This window comes from Lissotriton vulgaris, chromosome 2_1 (genome assembly GCF_964263255.1).
Source record: "Lissotriton vulgaris chromosome 2_1, aLisVul1.2, whole genome shotgun sequence".
Lineage (NCBI taxonomy): Eukaryota > Metazoa > Chordata > Amphibia > Caudata > Salamandridae > Lissotriton > Lissotriton vulgaris.
This window is the reverse complement of record NC_141687.1, coordinates 304,486,185-304,506,068: the sequence shown is the minus strand read 5'-3', so window position 1 is coordinate 304,506,068 and position 19,884 is coordinate 304,486,185. Positions and strand designations below refer to the sequence as shown.

At 45.5% G+C, this 19,884-nt stretch overlaps 1 protein-coding gene across 1 annotated transcript in view; it reads left to right on the top strand.

Moving 5' to 3' along the window:
- The window catches only part of VPS53 (VPS53 subunit of GARP complex), a 947,455-nt gene that overhangs the window by 522,001 nt on the left and 405,570 nt on the right, over nucleotides 1-19,884 (top strand). The window contains exon 9 of the mRNA XM_086954994.1: nucleotides 11,163-11,306. Within this exon, the coding sequence (XP_086811120.1) occupies nucleotides 11,163-11,306 (144 nt within the window). The remainder of the gene's footprint in view (nucleotides 1-11,162; nucleotides 11,307-19,884) is intronic.

Genomic DNA, 19,884 nt, shown 5'->3' with positions numbered 1-19,884 from the left:
CGATAGAGTGAGGGCGATAGATAGATAGAGTGAGGGCGATAGATAGATAGAGTGAGGGCGATAGATAGATAGAGTGAGGGCGATAGATAGATAGAGTGAGGGCGATAGATAGATAGAGTGAGGGCGATAGATAGATAGATAGAGTGAGGGCGATAGATAGATAGATAGAGTGAGGGCGATAGATAAATAGAGTGAGGGCGATAGAGTGAGGGCGATAGATAGATAGAGTGAGGGCGATAGATAGATAGAGTGAGGGCGATAGATAGATAGAGTGAGGGCGATAGATAGATAGAGTGAGGGCGATAGATAGATAGAGTGAGGGCGATAGATAGATAGATAGAGTGAGGGCGATAGATAGATAGATAGAGTGAGGGCGATAGATAGATAGAGTGAGGGCGATAGATAGATAGATAGAGTGAGGGCGATAGATAAATAGATAGAGTGAGGGCGATAGAGTGAGGGCGATAGAGTGAGGGCGATAGAGTGAGGGCGATAGAGTGAGGGCGATAGAGTGAGGGCGATAGAGTGAGGGCGATAGAGTGAGGGCGATAGATAGATAGAGTGAGGGCGATAGATAGATAGAGTGAGGGCGATAGATAGATAGAGTGAGGGCGATAGATAGATAGAGTGAGGGCGATAGATAGATAGAGTGAGGGCGATAGATAGAGTGAGGGCGATAGATAAATAGATAGAGTGAGGGCGATAGATAGATAGAGTGAGGGCGATAGATAGATAGAGTGAGGGCGATAGATAGAGTGAGGGCGATAGATAGAGTGAGGGCGATAGATAGAGTGAGGGCGATAGATAGAGTGAGGGCGATAGATAGAGTGAGGGCGATAGATAGAGTGAGGGCGATAGATAGAGTGAGGGCGATAGATAGAGTGAGGGCGATAGATAAATAGATAGAGTGAGGGCGATAGATAAATAGATAGAGTGAGGGCGATAGATAGATAGAGTGAGGGCGATAGATAGATAGAGTGAGGGCGATAGATAGATAGAGTGAGGGCGATAGATAGATAGAGTGAGGGCGATAGATAGATAGAGTGAGGGCGATAGATAGATAGAATGAGGGCGATAGATAGATAGATAGTAAGGGCGATAGATAGATAGTGAGGGCGATAGATAGATAGATAGTGAGGGCGATAGATAGATAGATAGTGAGGGCGATAGATAGATAGATAGTGAGGGCGATAGATAGATAGATAGTGAGGGCGATAGATAGATAGATAGTGAGGGCGATAGATAGATAGTGAGGGCGATAGATAGATAGATAGAGTGAGGGCGATAGATAGATAGATAGTAAGGGCGATAGATAGATAGATAGTGAGGGCGATAGATAGATAGATAGTGAGGGCGATAGATAGATAGATAGTGAGGGCGATAGATAGATAGTGAGGGCGATAGATAGATAGATAGTGAGGGCGATAGATAGATAGATAGTGAGGGCGATAGATAGATAGATAGTGAGGGCGATAGATAGATAGATAGAGTGAGGGCGATAGATAGATAGATAGAGTGAGGGCGATAGATAGATAGAGTGAGGGCGATAGATAGATAGAGTGAGGGCGATAGATAGATAGAGTGAGGGCGATAGATAGATAGAGTGAGGGCGATAGATAGAGTGAGGGCGATAGATAGAGTGAGGGCGATAGAGTGAGGGCGATAGATAGAGTGAGGGCGATAGATAGAGTGAGGGCGATAGATAGAGTGAGGGCGATAGATAGAGTGAGGGCGATAGATAGAGTGAGGGCGATAGATAGAGTGAGGGCGATAGATAGAGTGAGGGCGATAGATAGAGTGAGGGCGATAGATAAATAGATAGAGTGAGGGCGATAGATAGATAGAGTGAGGGCGATAGATAGATAGAGTGAGGGCGATAGATAGATAGAATGAGGGCGATAGATAGATAGATAGTAAGGGCGATAGATAGATAGATAGTGAGGGCGATAGATAGATAGATAGTGAGGGCGATAGATAGATAGATAGTGAGGGCGATAGATAGATAGATAGCGAGGGCGATAGATAGATAGATAGTGAGGGCGATAGATAGATAGAGTGAGGGCGATAGATAGAGTGAGGGCGATAGATAGAGTGAGGGCGATAGATAGATAGATAGATAGATAGATAGATAGATAGATAGATAGTAAGGGCGATAGATAGATAGATAGTGAGGGCGATAGATAGATAGATAGTGAGGGCGATAGATAGATAGAGTGAGGGCGATAGATAGATAGAGTGAGGGCGATAGATAGATAGAGTGAGGGCGATAGATAGATAGAATGAGGGCGATAGATAGATAGATAGTAAGGGCGATAGATAGATAGATAGTGAGGGCGATAGATAGATAGATAGTGAGGGCGATAGATAGATAGATAGTGAGGGCGATAGATAGATAGATAGTGAGGGCGATAGATAGATAGAGTGAGGGCGATAGAGTGAGGGCGATAGATAGAGTGAGGGCGATAGATAGATAGAGTGAGGGCGATAGATAGATAGATAGATAGATAGATAGATAGATAGATAGATAGATAGATAGTGAGGGCGATAGATAGATAGATAGATAGTGAGGGCGATAGATAGATAGATAGTGAGGGCGATAGATAGATAGATAGTGAGGGCGATAGATAGATAGATAGAGTGAGGGCGATAGATAGATAGAGTGAGGGCGATAGATAGATAGAGTGAGGGCGATAGATAGATAGAGTGAGGGCGATAGATAGAGTGAGGGCGATAGATAGAGTGAGGGCGATAGATAGAGTGAGGGCGATAGATAGAGTGAGGGCGATAGATAGAGTGAGGGCGATAGATGGTGTGAGGGCGATAGATCGAGTGAGGGCGATAGAGTGAGGGCGATAGATAGATAGAGTGAGGGCGATAGATAGATAGAGTGAGGGCAATAGATAGATAGAGTGAGGGCGATAGATAGAGTGAGGGCGATAGATAGAGTGAGGGCGATAGATAGAGTGAGGGCGATAGATAGAGTGAGGGCGATAGATAGAGTGAGGGCGATAGATAGAGTGAGGGCGATAGATAGATAGAGTGAGGGCGATAGATAGATAGAGTGAGGGCGATAGAGTGAGGGCGATAGATAGAATGAGGGCGATAGATAGAGTGAGGGCGATAGATAGATAGAGTGAGGGCGATAGATAGATAGAGTGAGGGCGATAGAGTGAGGGCGATAGATAGAGTGAGGGCGATAGATAGAGTGAGGGCGATAGATAGAGTGAGGGCGATAGATAGAGTGAGGGCGATAGATAGATAGAGTGAGGGCGATAGAGTGAGGGCGATAGATAGAGTGAGGGCGATAGATAGAGTGAGGGCGATAGATAGATAGAGTGAGGGCGATAGATAGATAGAGTGAGGGCGATAGAGTGAGGGCGATAGATAGAGTGAGGGCGATAGATAGAGTGAGGGCGATAGATAGATAGAGTGAGGGCGATAGATAGATAGAGTGAGGGCGATAGAGTGAGGGCGATAGATAGAGTGAGGGCGATAGATAGAGTGAGGGCGATAGATAGAGTGAGGGCGATAGATAGAGTGAGGGCGATAGATAGAGTGAGGGCGATAGATAGAGTGTGGGCGATAGATAGAGTGAGGGCGATAGATAGATAGATAGATAGATAGAGTGAGGGCGATAGATAGATAGATAGATAGAGTGAGGGCGATAGATAGATAGATAGATAGATAGAGTGAGGGCGATAGATAGATAGAGTGAGGGCAATAGATAGATAGAGTGAGGGCAATAGATGGTTGTGTGAGTGTGTGGGGTTGTGTGTGTGTGGGGTTGTGTGTGTGGGGGGGTATTGTGTGTGGGGGGGTATTGTGTGTGGGGGGTTTGTGTGGGGGGGTATTGGTTTGTGTGTGGGGGGTGTTTGTGTGCTTGTGGTTGTGTGTGTGGGGTTGTGTGTGTGGGGGGGTTGAATGTGTGGGGGGTTGTGTGTGTGTGTTGAGGTTGTGTGTGTGGGGGGGCTGTGTGGCGGGGTTGTGTGTGGGGGGGTTGTGTGTGGGGTTGTGTGTGTGTGGGAAGTTGTGTGTGTCTGGGAAAGTGCTCCCAAAGGCTGTGAAAGTGCTCCCAAAGGCTGCAAGAGGACAAATGGTGCGCGCGCCCGGCGCACATGCACTGTACCCGATCCGCCTGCCGACTTTGGGAGCATTTTTAAAAGCCCCTTACTTAATTCTCGCAAAGCATTCCTTACACGATTGCTATAGCGAGACCTAAACAAAATATATATAAGAAGTTGGACACGGGGGAGGAGCCAAGATGGCGACCGGAGTGGAAGTGTAGGCTCCCGGCTCCGCAAGCCTCCGAGCCCCACACTGAAATCCTGCCCATAATCCTGTGATTGTGCTACAGCGGGGTGCCGGTGAATGCGCACAGGCATCACTCGCGTGATCCCGATGTCTCTGCCTGCCCTGTAACCGGAGAAATCCTCGAAGTTGGTTGGCGGCCTCAACAACCCTCGAGCCGGGACCTCTGCTGCGAAACACGGCCGGGTGTTAATTGATCAACAGCGGCCAGCTGGGCCTGGGCGGAGCTGGTCCTCCGGGACGAAATAACCACCGAGGGAATAAAAGTAAAACATTTTTCTGCAGGAGCGCTGCTTGTCACGCTACGCGACCGGAGTACATCCTCGAGATGGGGGCTCACTGGGAATACTGTTTAATTGCGCGACGCTGGAGGTGAGCTGTATCGACTCCATTTTCGAACTTTCCCGGTTTTCGCGGGCCGCTCCGAATGTGCCGCTAGCCCTGAGTCGGAGAGGTGATGACCATTACCGGAGACCGCTCCTTAGACGTGTGCATTGGAGGCCTTGGTGATTCGAATTGTAGCCCGCCCGAGCTGGACTCGCCCCTGCTTCACCTCCATTCTCCCTACAAGGTGGAAATGCCTGATGGCTGCCTGAATGAGATGGAGTGCATTAACCTGCCTATCGAAGTGCTGTGTTATGGGGAGCGCGAATCACCGCGTAATGATGTGGTGTTGGGAATACAGCCTACACTGTCCTGTGGCGACGTTCTTGCTGCTCTTGGTGACCTACAGTCTGTGTGGAAGGATGGTTCCCGAGAGTTGGGAAGAAAGCTGGACGATATTGCGCTCACACTGGGGCGACTACGGTCAGATGGCTCCCAGATGTGCGAGGATTTGCCTCTACCTGTCCTTGAGGAGGATACTATGGTTGCACATGGGTGCGGAGGGGAACGGATGATCCGGAACGGCGTTGGTGCCTGCGGACAGCTGTCCGTCTGCTTCTCCTACACTGAAGGATTTCTCTCACAGCTGAGGACTGTGGCTTCGTCCATTGTATCGCCACTATTGGCCCAGACACGGTTCTTGCAACTGTTGGCTCCTGTGACTACCTCCTTTTTCCTCTCCCTTGTTTCCTTGCTGTGAAATACGTGTCATCAGACGGAACTGGGGGTGATGGTCGTCAGTACAGATGAATCTATTGGTGATCGGCAACGTCCATTTTGTATTTGCATGCCGCTCTTCTGCCTTGCGTGGACATTTTGTTCCTTTGTGTTGGCTGGGACGGGCTTTACTCGGAGGGCATACCTCGGGGGACTCACACGAACAGGCCAGGGCTAAGTGGTTCTCTCTCACGGTTGATGTTTACTTGGCTGGCGGGGGATCGGGTCGGAGTGTTCCTATGACACACTTATTTGCGCAGTATGTGATAACTCTCCCCATTTCTTACCGTATTAATTGCTTGCTGTTGTTGACTGTTGCTCTTGGGGTGGAGGATAAATTCGTGGTAGGGGAGTCCGGGAGCACGTAGGGATGGTCCTCCTCCGGCTTTATATGATCTTTTTCTTTCTTTTCTTTCTCATTTCTACATCTATATTTCGGGTACTCTTTTCCTGGGCGACAGGCACACTGCTAGGGAGGGGGGGGGGGGGGGAGTTAGGCCGTAGCCTCTGCATGCGCTAGGGTGGGGGTTGGGGGGGTTTGTTTTGTGCGTTTTATGTTCCTATGGGCCTTTATTTCTTCTCTTTCCCTTTCTTAGTTCTTTTCATCTTTTTCTTTCCCTTCTTCTGGATCAACAGGGAGGCTCAGTATGGGGTGGGTAATGACTGGTACGAAATATGAATATGTGCTCTTTATCCTGATATGCGTATCATTGTGTCGCTCTTCCGATTGTGTTTTACGCTAGTTTGATATCTTGTGGTATGCATTGCTCACTCTGTGCCTTCGGCGGATTGTATGTCATCTGATCCTTCTTATTTTCTAAACTTTAAACTTTACCTAAAAAATTTAAAAATGAACCTTAATTCCTCCTGTATCTCAGCAGTCCGATATGTCTTCAGTGTAATTTGGAATGCTTGCTATTTGTATTGTGGTACTACTGAGTCACCGTATAATTTGCGTATGTGCTTAAATTGACGTCGAGGCCGGACGGATGGTTGTAGGCCCGTAATTGTCTGCGGATGCTGCACAATAAAGGTTTTTAAAAAATTTAAAAAAAAAAAAAGAAGAAGTTGGACACGGATACATGGGAAAACTTTTATATGTACTCAGGGCACTGAACTGAAGCCGTGACCCGCCTTGAACAGTTACCTGGTTTCCACGAAGCTGCTGCAGGACGGCGGACCTAGACGTCTAGGTGAGACCTGAACAGACTGTTTTGTGTTTCCCACTTTGAAAGCCAGGGAAGTTCAAAGAAATGAGAGAACGGAGGTAGCGAGTGCCGAGAATAGAATAATGCTGCGGCTTCCTGAAAGCACCGGACTGTTTGGTATGTTGCATGGTGGGACTGGTAGTCCCCGTGATTAGCGCGAACAACCAGAACCGGAGGCGGAGCTACAAAACCACCGGGATGTAGCCCATAAATGAAAGACACTGAGAAGAACGCATTATTGGAGCACCAGATGAAGGCGAATGCCGAAACTAGTCGTGCATAATTCCAATAAACACGCCCCCACGAATCCGCTGTGTCCTTCGCTTTCTTTGACCGTCATGGGATGAGAAGTTGACTTGGATATTTAGCGCTCTACCTATGGAGCGTACGGAGGACCCTCTCATAAGAAGTTGGACACGGATACATGGGAAAACTTTTGTATGTACTCAGGGCACTGAACTGAAGCCGTGACCCGCCTTGAACAGTTACCTGGTTTCCATGAAGCTGCTGCAGGACGGCGGACCTAGACGTCTAGGTGAGACCTGAACAGACTGTTTTGTGTTTCCCACTTTGAAAGCCGGGGAAGTTGAAGGAAATGAGAGAACGGAGGTAGCGAGTGCCGAAAATAGAATAATGCTGCAGCTTCCTGAAAGCACCGGACTGTTTGGTATGTTGCATGGTGGGACTGGTAGTCCCCGTGATTAGCGCAAACAACCAGAACCGGAGGCGGAGCTACAAAACCACCGGGATGTAGCCCATAAATGAAATTGTCAACGCAATTTGTCCCGCAAGAATACCACTAAGTTGGTAGAAAGTGGAATAATGGTACCCAATTAGGACACAATGTTTAGCAATACCAATCACACAATTGTGTTAGAAGCAAGGGGCTGAATTGCAATGCATGAGCCAACTAGTACAATCAATCTCAAAAGCTTACACAATTAGAGCACTATAACACACATTTCATAATTAAAAAGAAGAAATTAAAAATTAGAAAAACCAGAGAACGGTGTTTTGGAAAAATATATATATACTTTGTGCATTTATTCAAAAGTAAACATTTTATCACAGTGATAACAACTCATTTTAAAAAATATACATAAAGTATATTGAACATTTCATTAAAACATTAAAAATCACATAAAGTAAACATGAGTTAAAAAAGTTCAAAAGATCAAAAGAACATGGGTCGACGCGGCGTTTCGGTTACAGGCTAACAATAGTGAACCTTCTTCAGGACCAAGTTCTAAAAAGAAACAAAAAATTACTTTTTTTGCAATTACAGTTTTTTAAACAAAGCTATTTTCCAAAACAACACTGTTCATAGGCTACACTACTCGATAGTTGGCGCTAATCAGATAGAGGTGAAGATTAACATTATTGGTATTGCTAAAACACATAATAGGAAGTACCATCAGGTGAGTTCTAATTTATATTCACCACGAAAGATGTCCGTAATGTGGACATTTGGTTCATCTTGACTTCAAAGTTACCTGATATTAATAGCGTGTTCCAGATATATAAATTAATTGCAAAAAAAGTAATTTTTTGTTTCTTTTTAGAACTTGGTCCTGAAGAAGGTTCACTATTGTTAGCCTGTAACCGAAACGCCGCGTCGACCCATGTTCTTTTGATCTTTTGAACTTTTTTAACTCATGTTTACTTTATGTGATTTTTAATGTTTTAATGAAATGTTCAATATACTTTATGTATATTTTTTAAAAGGAGTTGTTATCACTGTGATAAAATGTTTACTTTTGAATAAATGCACAAAGTATATATATATTTTTCCAAAACACCGTTCTCTGGTTTTTCTAATTTTTAATTTCTTCTTTTTAATTATGAAATGTGTGTTATAGTGCTCTAATTGTGTAAGCTTTTGAGATTGATTGTACTAGTTGGCTCATGCATTGCAATTCAGCCCCTTGCTTCTAACACAATTGTGTGATTGGTATTGCTAAACATTGTGTCCTAATTGGGTACCATTATTCCACTTTCTACCAACTTAGTGGTATTCTTGCGGGACAAATTGCGTTGACAATATATCTCCCCTGTCCCTAAGACGACAGATAAGGGGGCCTCCTTTTTATTTCTTAAGCCCATAAATGAAAGACACTGAGAAGTACGCATTATTGGAGCACCAGATGAAGGCGAATGCCGAAACTAGTCGTGCATAATTCCAATAAACAAGCCCCTACGAATCCGCTGTGTCCTTCGCTTTCTTTGACCGTCATGGGATGAGAAGTTGACTTGGATATATATGTATATATATATATATATATTTCAGTTGGTAGTAAATGCAAGCCAAACAATGACTCACGTGTGCTAGTTTCTTGATGCTTTTTTAAAGTTATAGGTTGAGGGGGTGATATGTTCCTTCATGCCTTTAGGTTGGGGTCTAGCCAGTCTTTTGGAGCCTCTGGTGTGAATCACTCGTGTGATGAAAGGTATTACGAGTGAGTAGTGCTTTACTGCTCGCTCACAGTGCTTGCTAAAGCTCCCACAGCATCCATGAATCTTAACCTCTGGCTTTACTGTTCTCTCCAGCCACAAACAATCATAGGCGCAGACACCGATTCCTCCATTAACTACTGACACACGGTTATCTGCTAATTTGTGCTTTCTGGAGACAGTGTGGCTGAAGAACAGGGGTAGCGCCTATCCGCGAAAGATACAAGATTCCAAACAATGATTCTGACTTCAATAACTGAACATGTTGCCAATAGAGAACAAGCATCGACAAACCCAAATGGTTGCACATTTGAGACCTTTTGGCTTTGTCAGTGGCTTTTTGCCATGCTATATATCATAATCCCTATTCTGCGCAGCATTGCTATATAAGAAAAGAAAACTGCCCGTGATGCGGCTAACCGTGTCATATTGTAGGCACACTCCCCTCCCATGCACATAAAATGATGCAGCAGCTTTTTATTTGCTGATATGAGTTTGACTGTCAAATAAATAAAACAATGATCAAAAGCATTTACTTGAACACAGGTTGGGGGAGCAACATGAGGGTAGAAGATGAGGAAAACAGACTGCGAGTTGGGGAACAACACGAGTGAGGGTGGGAAGGAGAATCAATGGGTGACAGAAGGAGGGCGCTGGTGGGGGAAGCAATAGAAGGCGGGGGATTGAAGCAACATGGGGGAGGAGAAGTAGAGAGTAACAAAGAAGGAGGGTGCGGGTGGAGGAAGCAACACGGAAGGTGGGGTAAGGGAAGAGTAGCAAAGGGTGAGAGAGCAACATAGAGCAGAATGAGAAAAGCATACAGGCAAACAAGCAACGGGGTAGAACATAAGAGCAAGTGCAACATGGATGGGGTAGGGAGAAGCCATGGGTGGAAGAGAAGCAGAAGAGGGGAGGACATGAAAGTGAGAGCACCCAGGAGGGGGCAGGAAGAAGCAGACTCACAACAGTGAGCAACACAGAGTGCAAGGGGAGAGAAGCACATGAGTCAGAGAAAAACAAGCAGGAGGTAGCTGTAAAGCACAGACACTGTCATTGAGTACCTAACCAAAAAGAAAAAAATACTTGAGCAGTAAGCAGCGGAAGCGTAGAAGCCAGACAATCAAAAGATGGTAAAAGAGGCTATTCTCCAGGGCCGGGGCAAACACAAGATTGACAAGCTGGGGCGCAAGTAAGAACCAGGAAAATTAGAGTGACAGGAAAGCTAACCAGTGGTAAGCAACGGGCCGGCTCCAAGTTCCTCTATATTTTGTATTACATAAGGCTGCTATCATATTTGTTGAAAGATGTTCCAAAAGGTGTTCACTAGTCTTAACATTGATGGAGAAAAGCTTCACGTTTACCTTTCTAAATTTGCTGGACGTACAACAGTCTTGCTGCATTCATAGTAATGAGGTACTCAGGTCATTGCCCTGCACCCTAGAACCTTGCAGTGGCATCACCATGTGCTCATAGGGGTAACAGCGGACCAAAGCATGGAGAAGCCAACCCATTGCTTTCGTCCCAGATCACCAGCCCTCCCAAACATGTGTTAGTATGCGTCTCACCCTGGCGAGCGAAGGACTATGAGAATCCTTGGACAATAGAAGGTGGTGTCCCATAGGTGAATCCTGATTTGAAGGCTCTAAGCTCAGGGAAACCTTTTTTCTATAATTATTCGGACTGAGTGTAGTGAGCCCTCACATTTCAATATGAATTTGTCAGTACCGTTTTTTTGCATCCATTGCTCTTTGAAAACTTATTATAAGAAATGTCTTGCCTGAGCGCTTATCCAGTGAAATTCGTTTCTAAAACTAAAGAGCCTTCTCGTTTTCTGGCTGCTCCATAGTTGTGGCAGTGTGCAAGTCTCTTTGGGTTGCAGGCACAAACCTCACAGCATCATTTTTCTTGAATTACTATTTGTGTTAATGCATTTATGCTATCCTGTATTAGTGCATTTTTGTTTCTTGCTTTTAGAACAAACACTGACACCATAACCCACATCAGCGTAAGAATGCTAAATAGTGGCGGCAAACCAGAATTCAGAGGAGTGCGTGATCTGTCAGACCCATCCATAGTCTCTCTTTTCTTTTCTAGAGGCCTGGTGGACCCAGCAATGTCCTGCGCGATGCTTGCCTTGTCGCCAATGTTTTAGATGCCAGAATTAAACAAGAAATCATCAAGAAGTTCATTCGACAACATCTCTCAGAGTATCTGGTTTTGTTTCAAGAGAATCAAGACGTAAGTAATCTTCGCAGACACACTGGGAAGAGTTGTGGAGCTGGGGGGGGGGGGAGAGAGAGTAAACAAAAAAACGTTGAGATTGTAGTTTCAACATTTTTGACTACAGTAAGAAATTTGAGATCACCCAAAAAATCCTGTTTTGTACTGCTGCTGATGACATGACCGAGTGTGGTCTGGTAGCATGAGATGTGGTCCGGGCATACTATGTGTTTTCAAGTGTCAAGTGTGTGCTTATGCAAGAATTGGTCCGGCCTTGTGGTGGGACGTGGTTTGGTTTTATGGGTGCCGCCCGTAGCAGTTGCTGGATTCCTGGATTGTGTTTCCCTGCTTGGTGCCACTTTTAACATTTTAAAACTATCTAACTCTGGTCACGGCGAGGCTGTCACTCTACGGGGGAAGTTCCTGACTGCGAGGAGCCAGTGCGGGCGCCCGGGACTGCGAGGACCAGCATTCTGTCTTTCAGCCACAGCTGGTGCCTCTTCCCGGGCGGATAAGTTTTAAATAATAACTATACAATGGCGAAAACTGCGCCATTATATAGTTATTATTTAAAACTATCAGGCGTTGTTTTAAATTTTGACCCTAGGACAATACCTATTAAATTCAATTTTTGTCCCAGGAGCCAATTTTATTTTCAGTTTACCTTCACTTTTTTTCACTAGCACTGCACTCCATTAGCACTACCTGTGAAACACTGTGGTCTAGAAGAATATCTTCAAACTCCATCTCTGCATCATTACCAGGTGCGTTAGGTGAGATCTGGATTTATGATATGTATCCCACATGACGATATTCCACCAGAAGGGTGGGCTGATGGGAATTTTTTCAGCCCAGTGTTATCACAGCTGTGATCTGATGGATTCACGGTTTTTAGTTCTGACGCAACACACAAACAATTCTGTGGACCAGGCAACTCCTTTTTGTTTTTCTAGTAGTTGTAGGGGCTTGAGCTGCCTTGGTCGTTAAATATTCCCTTTTGACCCTCCTCACTCTATTTTTTCCGTGCCCCGCCTACCCCACACTTGGTACTTAATTGATTTCCTAACACGCATCGCGGGACTTAGCCCGGGCCTAAGCCCGGGCAAAGGGCGGGCCGTTTGAGGCCGTTAGAGAACGTAAGAGACCGGACCGGGCTACCCTCTAACGTTTTGTCTTCCTGGTTACCCTTACCCTCCCGCCTGGCTACCTAGAAGCTCGGACCTAACATAATGGCCACTAGAGAAACAAGAAGCAAGGCAGCTTCATTGGTCTCAGGTACTTTGGACAATTTTCTTGCAAAGGCAAACACAGTGGTCAATAAGGGACTCACTGTGTTGGAAAAGCAAATTGAGAAGGGTATAGAAAATTCACATCTGGCTTCACCGGGGTCACCATCTAATGTTAGGTCATCACTGCTGCTCGATGCTACACACTTATCACTCATGGACAGCATTGATCAAACCATAGAGTCTGTCCTACAACAGCTAAGGACACCATCCAACTCTCATAGGGACAGAGACTCACTACATATCATTGATGAGGTGGAACCACCCCCCATCGTAGAGTTAGTTCCACCTAGGGCTCCGGGGGACGGTCCTGCATTAATAGAGCATATGGGACACAGAGAAGATGCTGCCCCGAAAAGGAAAAGATCAAGGAAGTCCAAAGGTGCTAAAAGGGCCAAAGTTGACCCCATAATGAACACTACTGAAGATAGCCTGGACGCTCCTGGAACATCTATCACGGGGAACGACATGGAAACGGCGAGCCCTCCACCCCCACTCCTATACCCACGCACACCGGCCGATTCATTTTTGGCGGGGCTGTTCCTAACATCTCAGAGCATATCATCTGCTCTCTCACTGGTATCCTCAAAAGCCTTTTGGATCCTCTCTCCCACAAATTAGACTCTATTGAGGCTAGACTTCTAGCTATAGAAAGACTAAGTGGTAGGCGTGACGACCAACTAGGGCCATGAGTAAGCACACAGGGAGCTCACGGGGCTGATGTTGGGACTTCTCACTCCCCTACTGTTACAATCACTGCGGCTCCTATTATACCAATAGCTCCCCCCCGGGAGAACACCACCATAGTCCCCCGCCACAACCTGCCCCTGTACCCCTTCCTAGTCAACTGCCTCCGGTACCAACCGCCAGGAGGTCGAAGCCACCCGCTCCGGCCAGCTCATCTGGCCAGGAGAGACCACCAAATGAAACAGCTAACTGTCCAAATCGGCATGCTAGTTCCTATAACCGGCGAAAAGCAGTTAATCTGCCCCCAGAGGCGGCAGCCTACACTGTGATTCTGATGGGGTACCAGAGCTTTCCAGGAACGTGGTGGAATCCTATGATTCCCTACGTAATAAAGTTATTAGCTGGTTAAATGTCCAAAGGCCCCTTCCACCAAATCTAAGACGATAAGTACTTATGGTTAGAAGGGTTCCATGGGTTGGGCACACTGCCAAGAAAAGTGTGGGGGATTGCATAATTGTAAGCTTTAAGAGTCCGCAGGTTGCTACCTACATTTGTAATTGGCTTGGGAGTTCAGGAAATACATCCATAGAATTAGTCCCTCTGTCGTATTTCTACCCTAATGTACGTGACTTGACTTTGAGGAGGGACGATGGCTGGACAAGGGTGGGATTTGCTCTTGATGGGTCAAGATACAGGCCCCCCGCAATGATATCCCTGCCCATGGCAACTACGTACACCCCAACAGATTCAGTTGCCATGATCAGGTTGATTGACTCCAAAAGGGTGCATCTATTGGACACATCCAAAGTATCGCTAGTGAATCTGTAGGACAGGGGACTGGGAGAGGCAATATTGATACCAGCATCCGAGGATCTGACGCTTCCCCTCGGGAGAGCTTAATGTCTATTAGCGCCCGGGGCCAAGTAAATAACTTACTTCAGAGTCCACCTGGTCATAACCTAACGCCCATAGTCCAGCCCGATCCTAATCTAACACCAGCTGTCCCACCTATCTTGGAAATATCACCGCAAGGGCACGAAGTTCCATTATTGGACTTGGCACCCGAGATAACCGGGGGGCTGGGACCAAAACCACCAGCCGAAACCCTGAAGGTACTCTCCTGGAATGTGGCGGGTATTGCCAATAAATTATATACAAATGGCTGGGATTCCCTAGTAGGTAGCAGTGACATTTGTCTTTTTCAAGAGACTTGGGCCAGGGAACCCCTGTGTAGAGCAGGATATGCAGTCTTCGAAATTAAAGCCAAGTGGAGTGGTAAAGGGAGGCCCTCAGGTGGCTTGGCGGTCTGGGTAGCTAGTCATATTGGGTGTAATGCGGAGAATGTACCTACATTCTCGCAGGACATACAATGTGTTCTACTCAAATGGCCTAATGCCTTTAATTTGGCAATTATCAATGTGTACTCTCGCCCAGTCAGTGCGGCCATGGAATCACCGACACTCGAAGATCTTTCGTTATTCCTGGGCCAACTTCCCATTGATTGTAAGGTAGTGATGGGTGGAGATTTTAATTGTCACTTCGAACCCCTGGAAGGTTTAAAGGAGGGTGCCCTTACTGCTGAAGATGACTTTTGGGGTGTCCCGTCATGCCAATCCCCCATCCTAAATCTTGGTCCCCTCTCGCAGTGCAAATTATGTCCTTGACATTAAACTTTGCGTTAAGGGCCTGTAATGGGCGCACTCCTTCTGACAGCCCTTCATCGTGTACCTTCAATAAGAAGGACCATGAATCGTGGCTGGACTACATTTTTGTAGACATAGGCCTGTGGTCCAAGGTTCAGGATTTCAGGGTAATTGAAAGAACAGACAGTGACAACAACGCACTCTTATTAGATATGGTGTATCCCGCATTTGGTGCTGGGTCACTATCCACTAATCCCAGTGAAGACCCAGGGAATCTGGTTCTCAGTTCCAATAGACGCAGGGTAAAATGGGGGAAACTGGCAAACTCAAAAGAGAGTATAAGTAAAATCTATGAATTAGCACTCCCCAGGCTAAAAGAAATGGATGTACTAATTAGCCAACCTAGACCCCCAGATTTTAACGAGAAACTAGCCCAAATCCATGTAGACTTAGTGGGAGCCCTAGGTGAGGTTTTCTACCCGGTGGTAGCGCAAAGGAAGAAAAAGACTCAAACCTCAACTTGGTACAATTCTTCCTGTAAAAAGATAAAGACAGAGTTAATAGCCACAATAAAAGCTGGTACTGATAAGGGTAAAGTCGCTGAGCTTAGGCGGAAATACAGGGAAGCCATGGCACTAGCAAGATCTGAATGGGATTGGAACAGATGGCAGGACCTCTCCCTAGCACTAGAAGCGAGGGATTCCGGAAAATTTTGGTCTTTGGTAAATACTGGCACAGAAGAACCCAAAGCTGCAGTGGAGCCAAACATTGCAGCTTCTGTTTGGGAAGCCCACTTTAGCAAATTGTACCAAGACACCTCTGAATTTGCTAATGATGCGGCCTCTGATACTTTACCAAATCCTGTAGCTGGACTAGAATTCACCCTCGGCGAGGTGGTCAGTGCAATAGAGAGACTGGCGATGGGGAAGGCCCCAGGACTTGACAGATTGCCTGGCGACCTTTTTAGACACCACTCAGAGATCTGGGGTCCGTACCTCCTTATTCTCTTTAATTCCATTGCGGGAGGTATGGAGATCCTCTGTACTTGGCTGGGGGCGGAGATAGTGCCTATTTTCAAAAAGGGTTCTCCTCTGCTCCCAGCCAACTACAGGCCGATCAGCCTTATAGATGTCCCCCAAAAACTATATTCTCGCCTCCTCTTGGACCACCTTCTAGACTGGAAGGAGGAAAATGAAATTCTGAGTGCCCTCCAGGCTGGCTTCAGGAAAAACACGTCCACGATGGATCAGATTTTACGCCTCGTTCTCCTCTACTGGAAAACTGTGAGGATCGAGGGGGGGAGGCTGTACATTGTGTTCGTGGACCTGAGGTCAGCCTTTGATCTGGTCCCCCGCAAAAAACTATGGGAGGTCCTAAAGGAGCTGGGTGTTCCCACCCATCTACTACATGCCATAATTAGGCATCACGACAGTAACTATGCTCAGGTTAGGTGTGGGAGGGACGGAGTACTGTCAAAAATATTCCCAGTCCTTAGGGGGGTAAGGCAGGGTTGCGTTTTGGCGCCAACCCTGTTTTGCCTCTTCGTTAACAGTGTAATTTCCCACCTCGACAATGTTAGGGACAATGACGCTCCCCTGTTGGCAGGCAGGAAGGTACCGGCTATCATGTTTGCCGACGATACCCTCCTGCTTTCCAAATCCCCGATGGGGATTCAACAGATATTAGATGGATTTGGTCTTTTCTGTAGACAACATGGTCTAGAGATCAACACTGAAAAGACCAAATTCATGATATTCAACCCCTCCCCTAAAACTAGACCTAATCCAACACTGGGTTCAGCAAGACTGGAAAGGGTAAAATCTTTCCAGTACCTGGGGGTAACCCTACATGAGAACTTATCCTGGGACCCCCAGATAGCCAGATCCCGTCTAAAGCTGTCCCAATTGTCAGGGGAAATTCTGAAGGTCGCAAACACTTCTACTTTCAAACCTATCAGTCCGGCAGTAGAAACGTATAAAACCCAAGCTAAAGCGGCTGCATCCTATGGTAGTGAGTTATGGGGGTTTAAAGCCGGGACAGAACTTGTTAGAGTACAAAACAATTTCCTCAGACGTCTTCTTGCCCTCCCCCGTGGCACACCCCTGCTCCCCTTAAGACTTGATGTGGGTCTCCCCTCTATAGGCGAGGATTTGGAACTAAAGCCGCTAAGATTTTGGCACAGGCTCTGGACCACCGGCGAGCTTGCACATTATAGGCAAGACCCCATCCATGTAAAGAATTTGAACCAGCGTGATAGAATCCCGTGGTTGGCCTTTATAAAGAAAGAATTGTATCGCCTGAGACTCCCCGAGCTATGGGAGATTTCTGAGCAAGGCTGCCAAAGGGTCTCTCGTAAAAGACTGGTTGAAATTTACAAGGAGAAAAGTCTAGTTTCTCTGGTGTCTGCACCCAATAATGGCAGTTTAACTGATCAATTCCTGGATTTCAAAAATTCTTATCAATTTGAAGGTTTTATGGACATTATTTTCCCCATTTTAGCAAGAAAATTGTTTATCCAATGGAGGTTAGGCACTTTGCCTATCAAAACTTTTACCTGCAAATGGACAATGAGGGATGATAAAATCTGTCCAGGGTGTAATAATCATGATGAGGAGGAAATTCATGTTCTGTTTTTCTGCCAGCTTACAATAGACCAAGGAAATATTGGCTAGCGCCATTATCTAGGAACTTGGGCATAAGAAGCCACTGGTACTCGTACAGAATACAGAAAACAAGTACCCTACCTCACATAGTCTTTGCAGTTTCCAAGTTTATAATGGCCATGTGGCAGACAAGGAGAAAATTACTAAAAGACTGAACACTGATATGAATTGTAATGTTTACTCCAACTCATGACTAGACTCCCAATGAAATGGATTTTTATGAAATGTACATAGGCATGTTTTTATTATAAGTGGATGTCTTTTAAATGTTTTTCATTGTATCTTTTATGGTCTAAATGGCCGAAATAAAGAAGTTTTGGATTGGATTGGATTGGATTGGATTTATGGGTATGGTTTTGGGAAGTTAGAAATCGGTCAAGCAATACTGAATTCTACACTTTTCTCTGTTATATCAGTGATCCATATAGGATCATGTGTACTCTTAGTGGGGTAACAGTAGGACTTGGTGTGGGATTGCCACACAATAATTACAGCAATAACTGTGCTGTGGACCTAAAGGTACACACTTCAGAACACCGAGCTACATATTGTGCGAGTGCGACTAAGAGCTAATGTGATGGAGATGGCACCGATATCCTGAGTGCCAGGCAAGCGTGGCAGGTTACTATATCAAATGCGATAAATCATACAGCAATACTATTGCATTCACTAGATCTACCTACCACTCACTACAATGTAAGCTAGGTATATAGTTGCTAGTCCTAACTCTAATTATATTAATCTTCCAAGGTTAGTGTGAGTGCGGAAAAGTACATATAGTCTTACAATGTAGTAGTAGGTCTATTTAGTGGGTGCTATATTTTATATGTCAATATATAGTGTCATACAACCCCTTTGTACCAGTGCTTATTGTCCTAGATTATATTCTTGACATGCAGTCCACTGTTTCGCTGCTACAAAGAACTCGCCTATTCATTGGCGTGGTTCTCAACCTACAGGTATAGGGGTAATATCAGTTCAGTTCAAAAACCTTTATTTCGGTCACTAGGACCATAAAAGTGTACAACGATAAAAGAACTAGTGTTATAAATGTAAAACATGCCAAACAGGACAAAAGACATCTATTCCAAGGGAGATGATTTGCCGGCACATGAGAACATAGCATTTCCATCGAGAAAGTACAGTGCTAAAGTGGCAAATAGGAAGGACAAAAACACAATACATGGGCAAAGATACCAAGTAGCAGATCAGTTCATTTAGTGTAAGTAAACCCAATGCATACGAGATAACAGCTATAATACAATAAATAATTAAAACTACAAAATGCAGTTAAAAAACGACATTCATATAAAACTATTTAAAAAGCTGCATCCCGTTAATAGGCAATAAAATAATCTATACATTGGGCACTTATGTTAATACTGCAGACTGCCTGACGGTTTTGATTTGTTTTTCCTTTTCTAAGAAAGCCCATCTCCTCCGCCACATTGCATTTAAAAAACGAGAAACAGAGAAGACAATCGGCTTGGAGGTGTCATACTTCAAGACTCTAAATGCCGCCTTACATTGTACAAACCCCAAATTCCGACAGTTTTGTGTAAGCCAACACCGCCTTGCTGCTTGATATCCAGGACAAAAAAATAGGACATGCAGTTCAGACTCCTTCTGATTATTGCATGCAGGACACCCATGTTCGGACAGTCCAGCCCAGTTCGAAGTAAAGGCCCGGAGGGGTAAAGTGCTATATCTGAACTGAACATATAATTTCCTTGCTGCAAAGGGTAGGATGTCGTCCAGTAAGGGTTCTAATTTATAGTCCTCCTTAACAGTGAGGAACTGCATCGTTAGAGCACCTAATTTCGAATTTACCTGAATGGCCTCAAGCTTTCGGGTTCGATAAATTCTCAATAATTCAGCTCGAGAACCCAGAGGGCTAAATTCCTCAGGGTTACTCCAGAGGGTTGGTTTGCATATCCTTACACATTCATGCCTTACATGCGCAAACCAAGGAACTTTTTTCAATACCCCTGGGTAAGATAGTAGCTCTTTCATTTCTACTTGATACGCTGCCAATTCTGGGGTCACCCACAGCCTACGCCAAAAAGTTAGGGGTCTAAAAGCAACCTCATCTTCGATTAGGGCTATGCCTAGGTCTAACCGCAAGGGGATTAGCGGGGAGCTAGGTGGGAGGCCCAGAATTTGTCTAAGGAAACTGGTCTCCACTACAGAAGCAAAAGAACAGTGACCCCAGAGTTCTACCCCATACAACGTGGCTCCCCTCGCTTGCGCCCTATAGATCTCAATAGCTGGGCCAATAGGTTTGATTGTCGATTCCCTTACCATTTTAGCTATACCC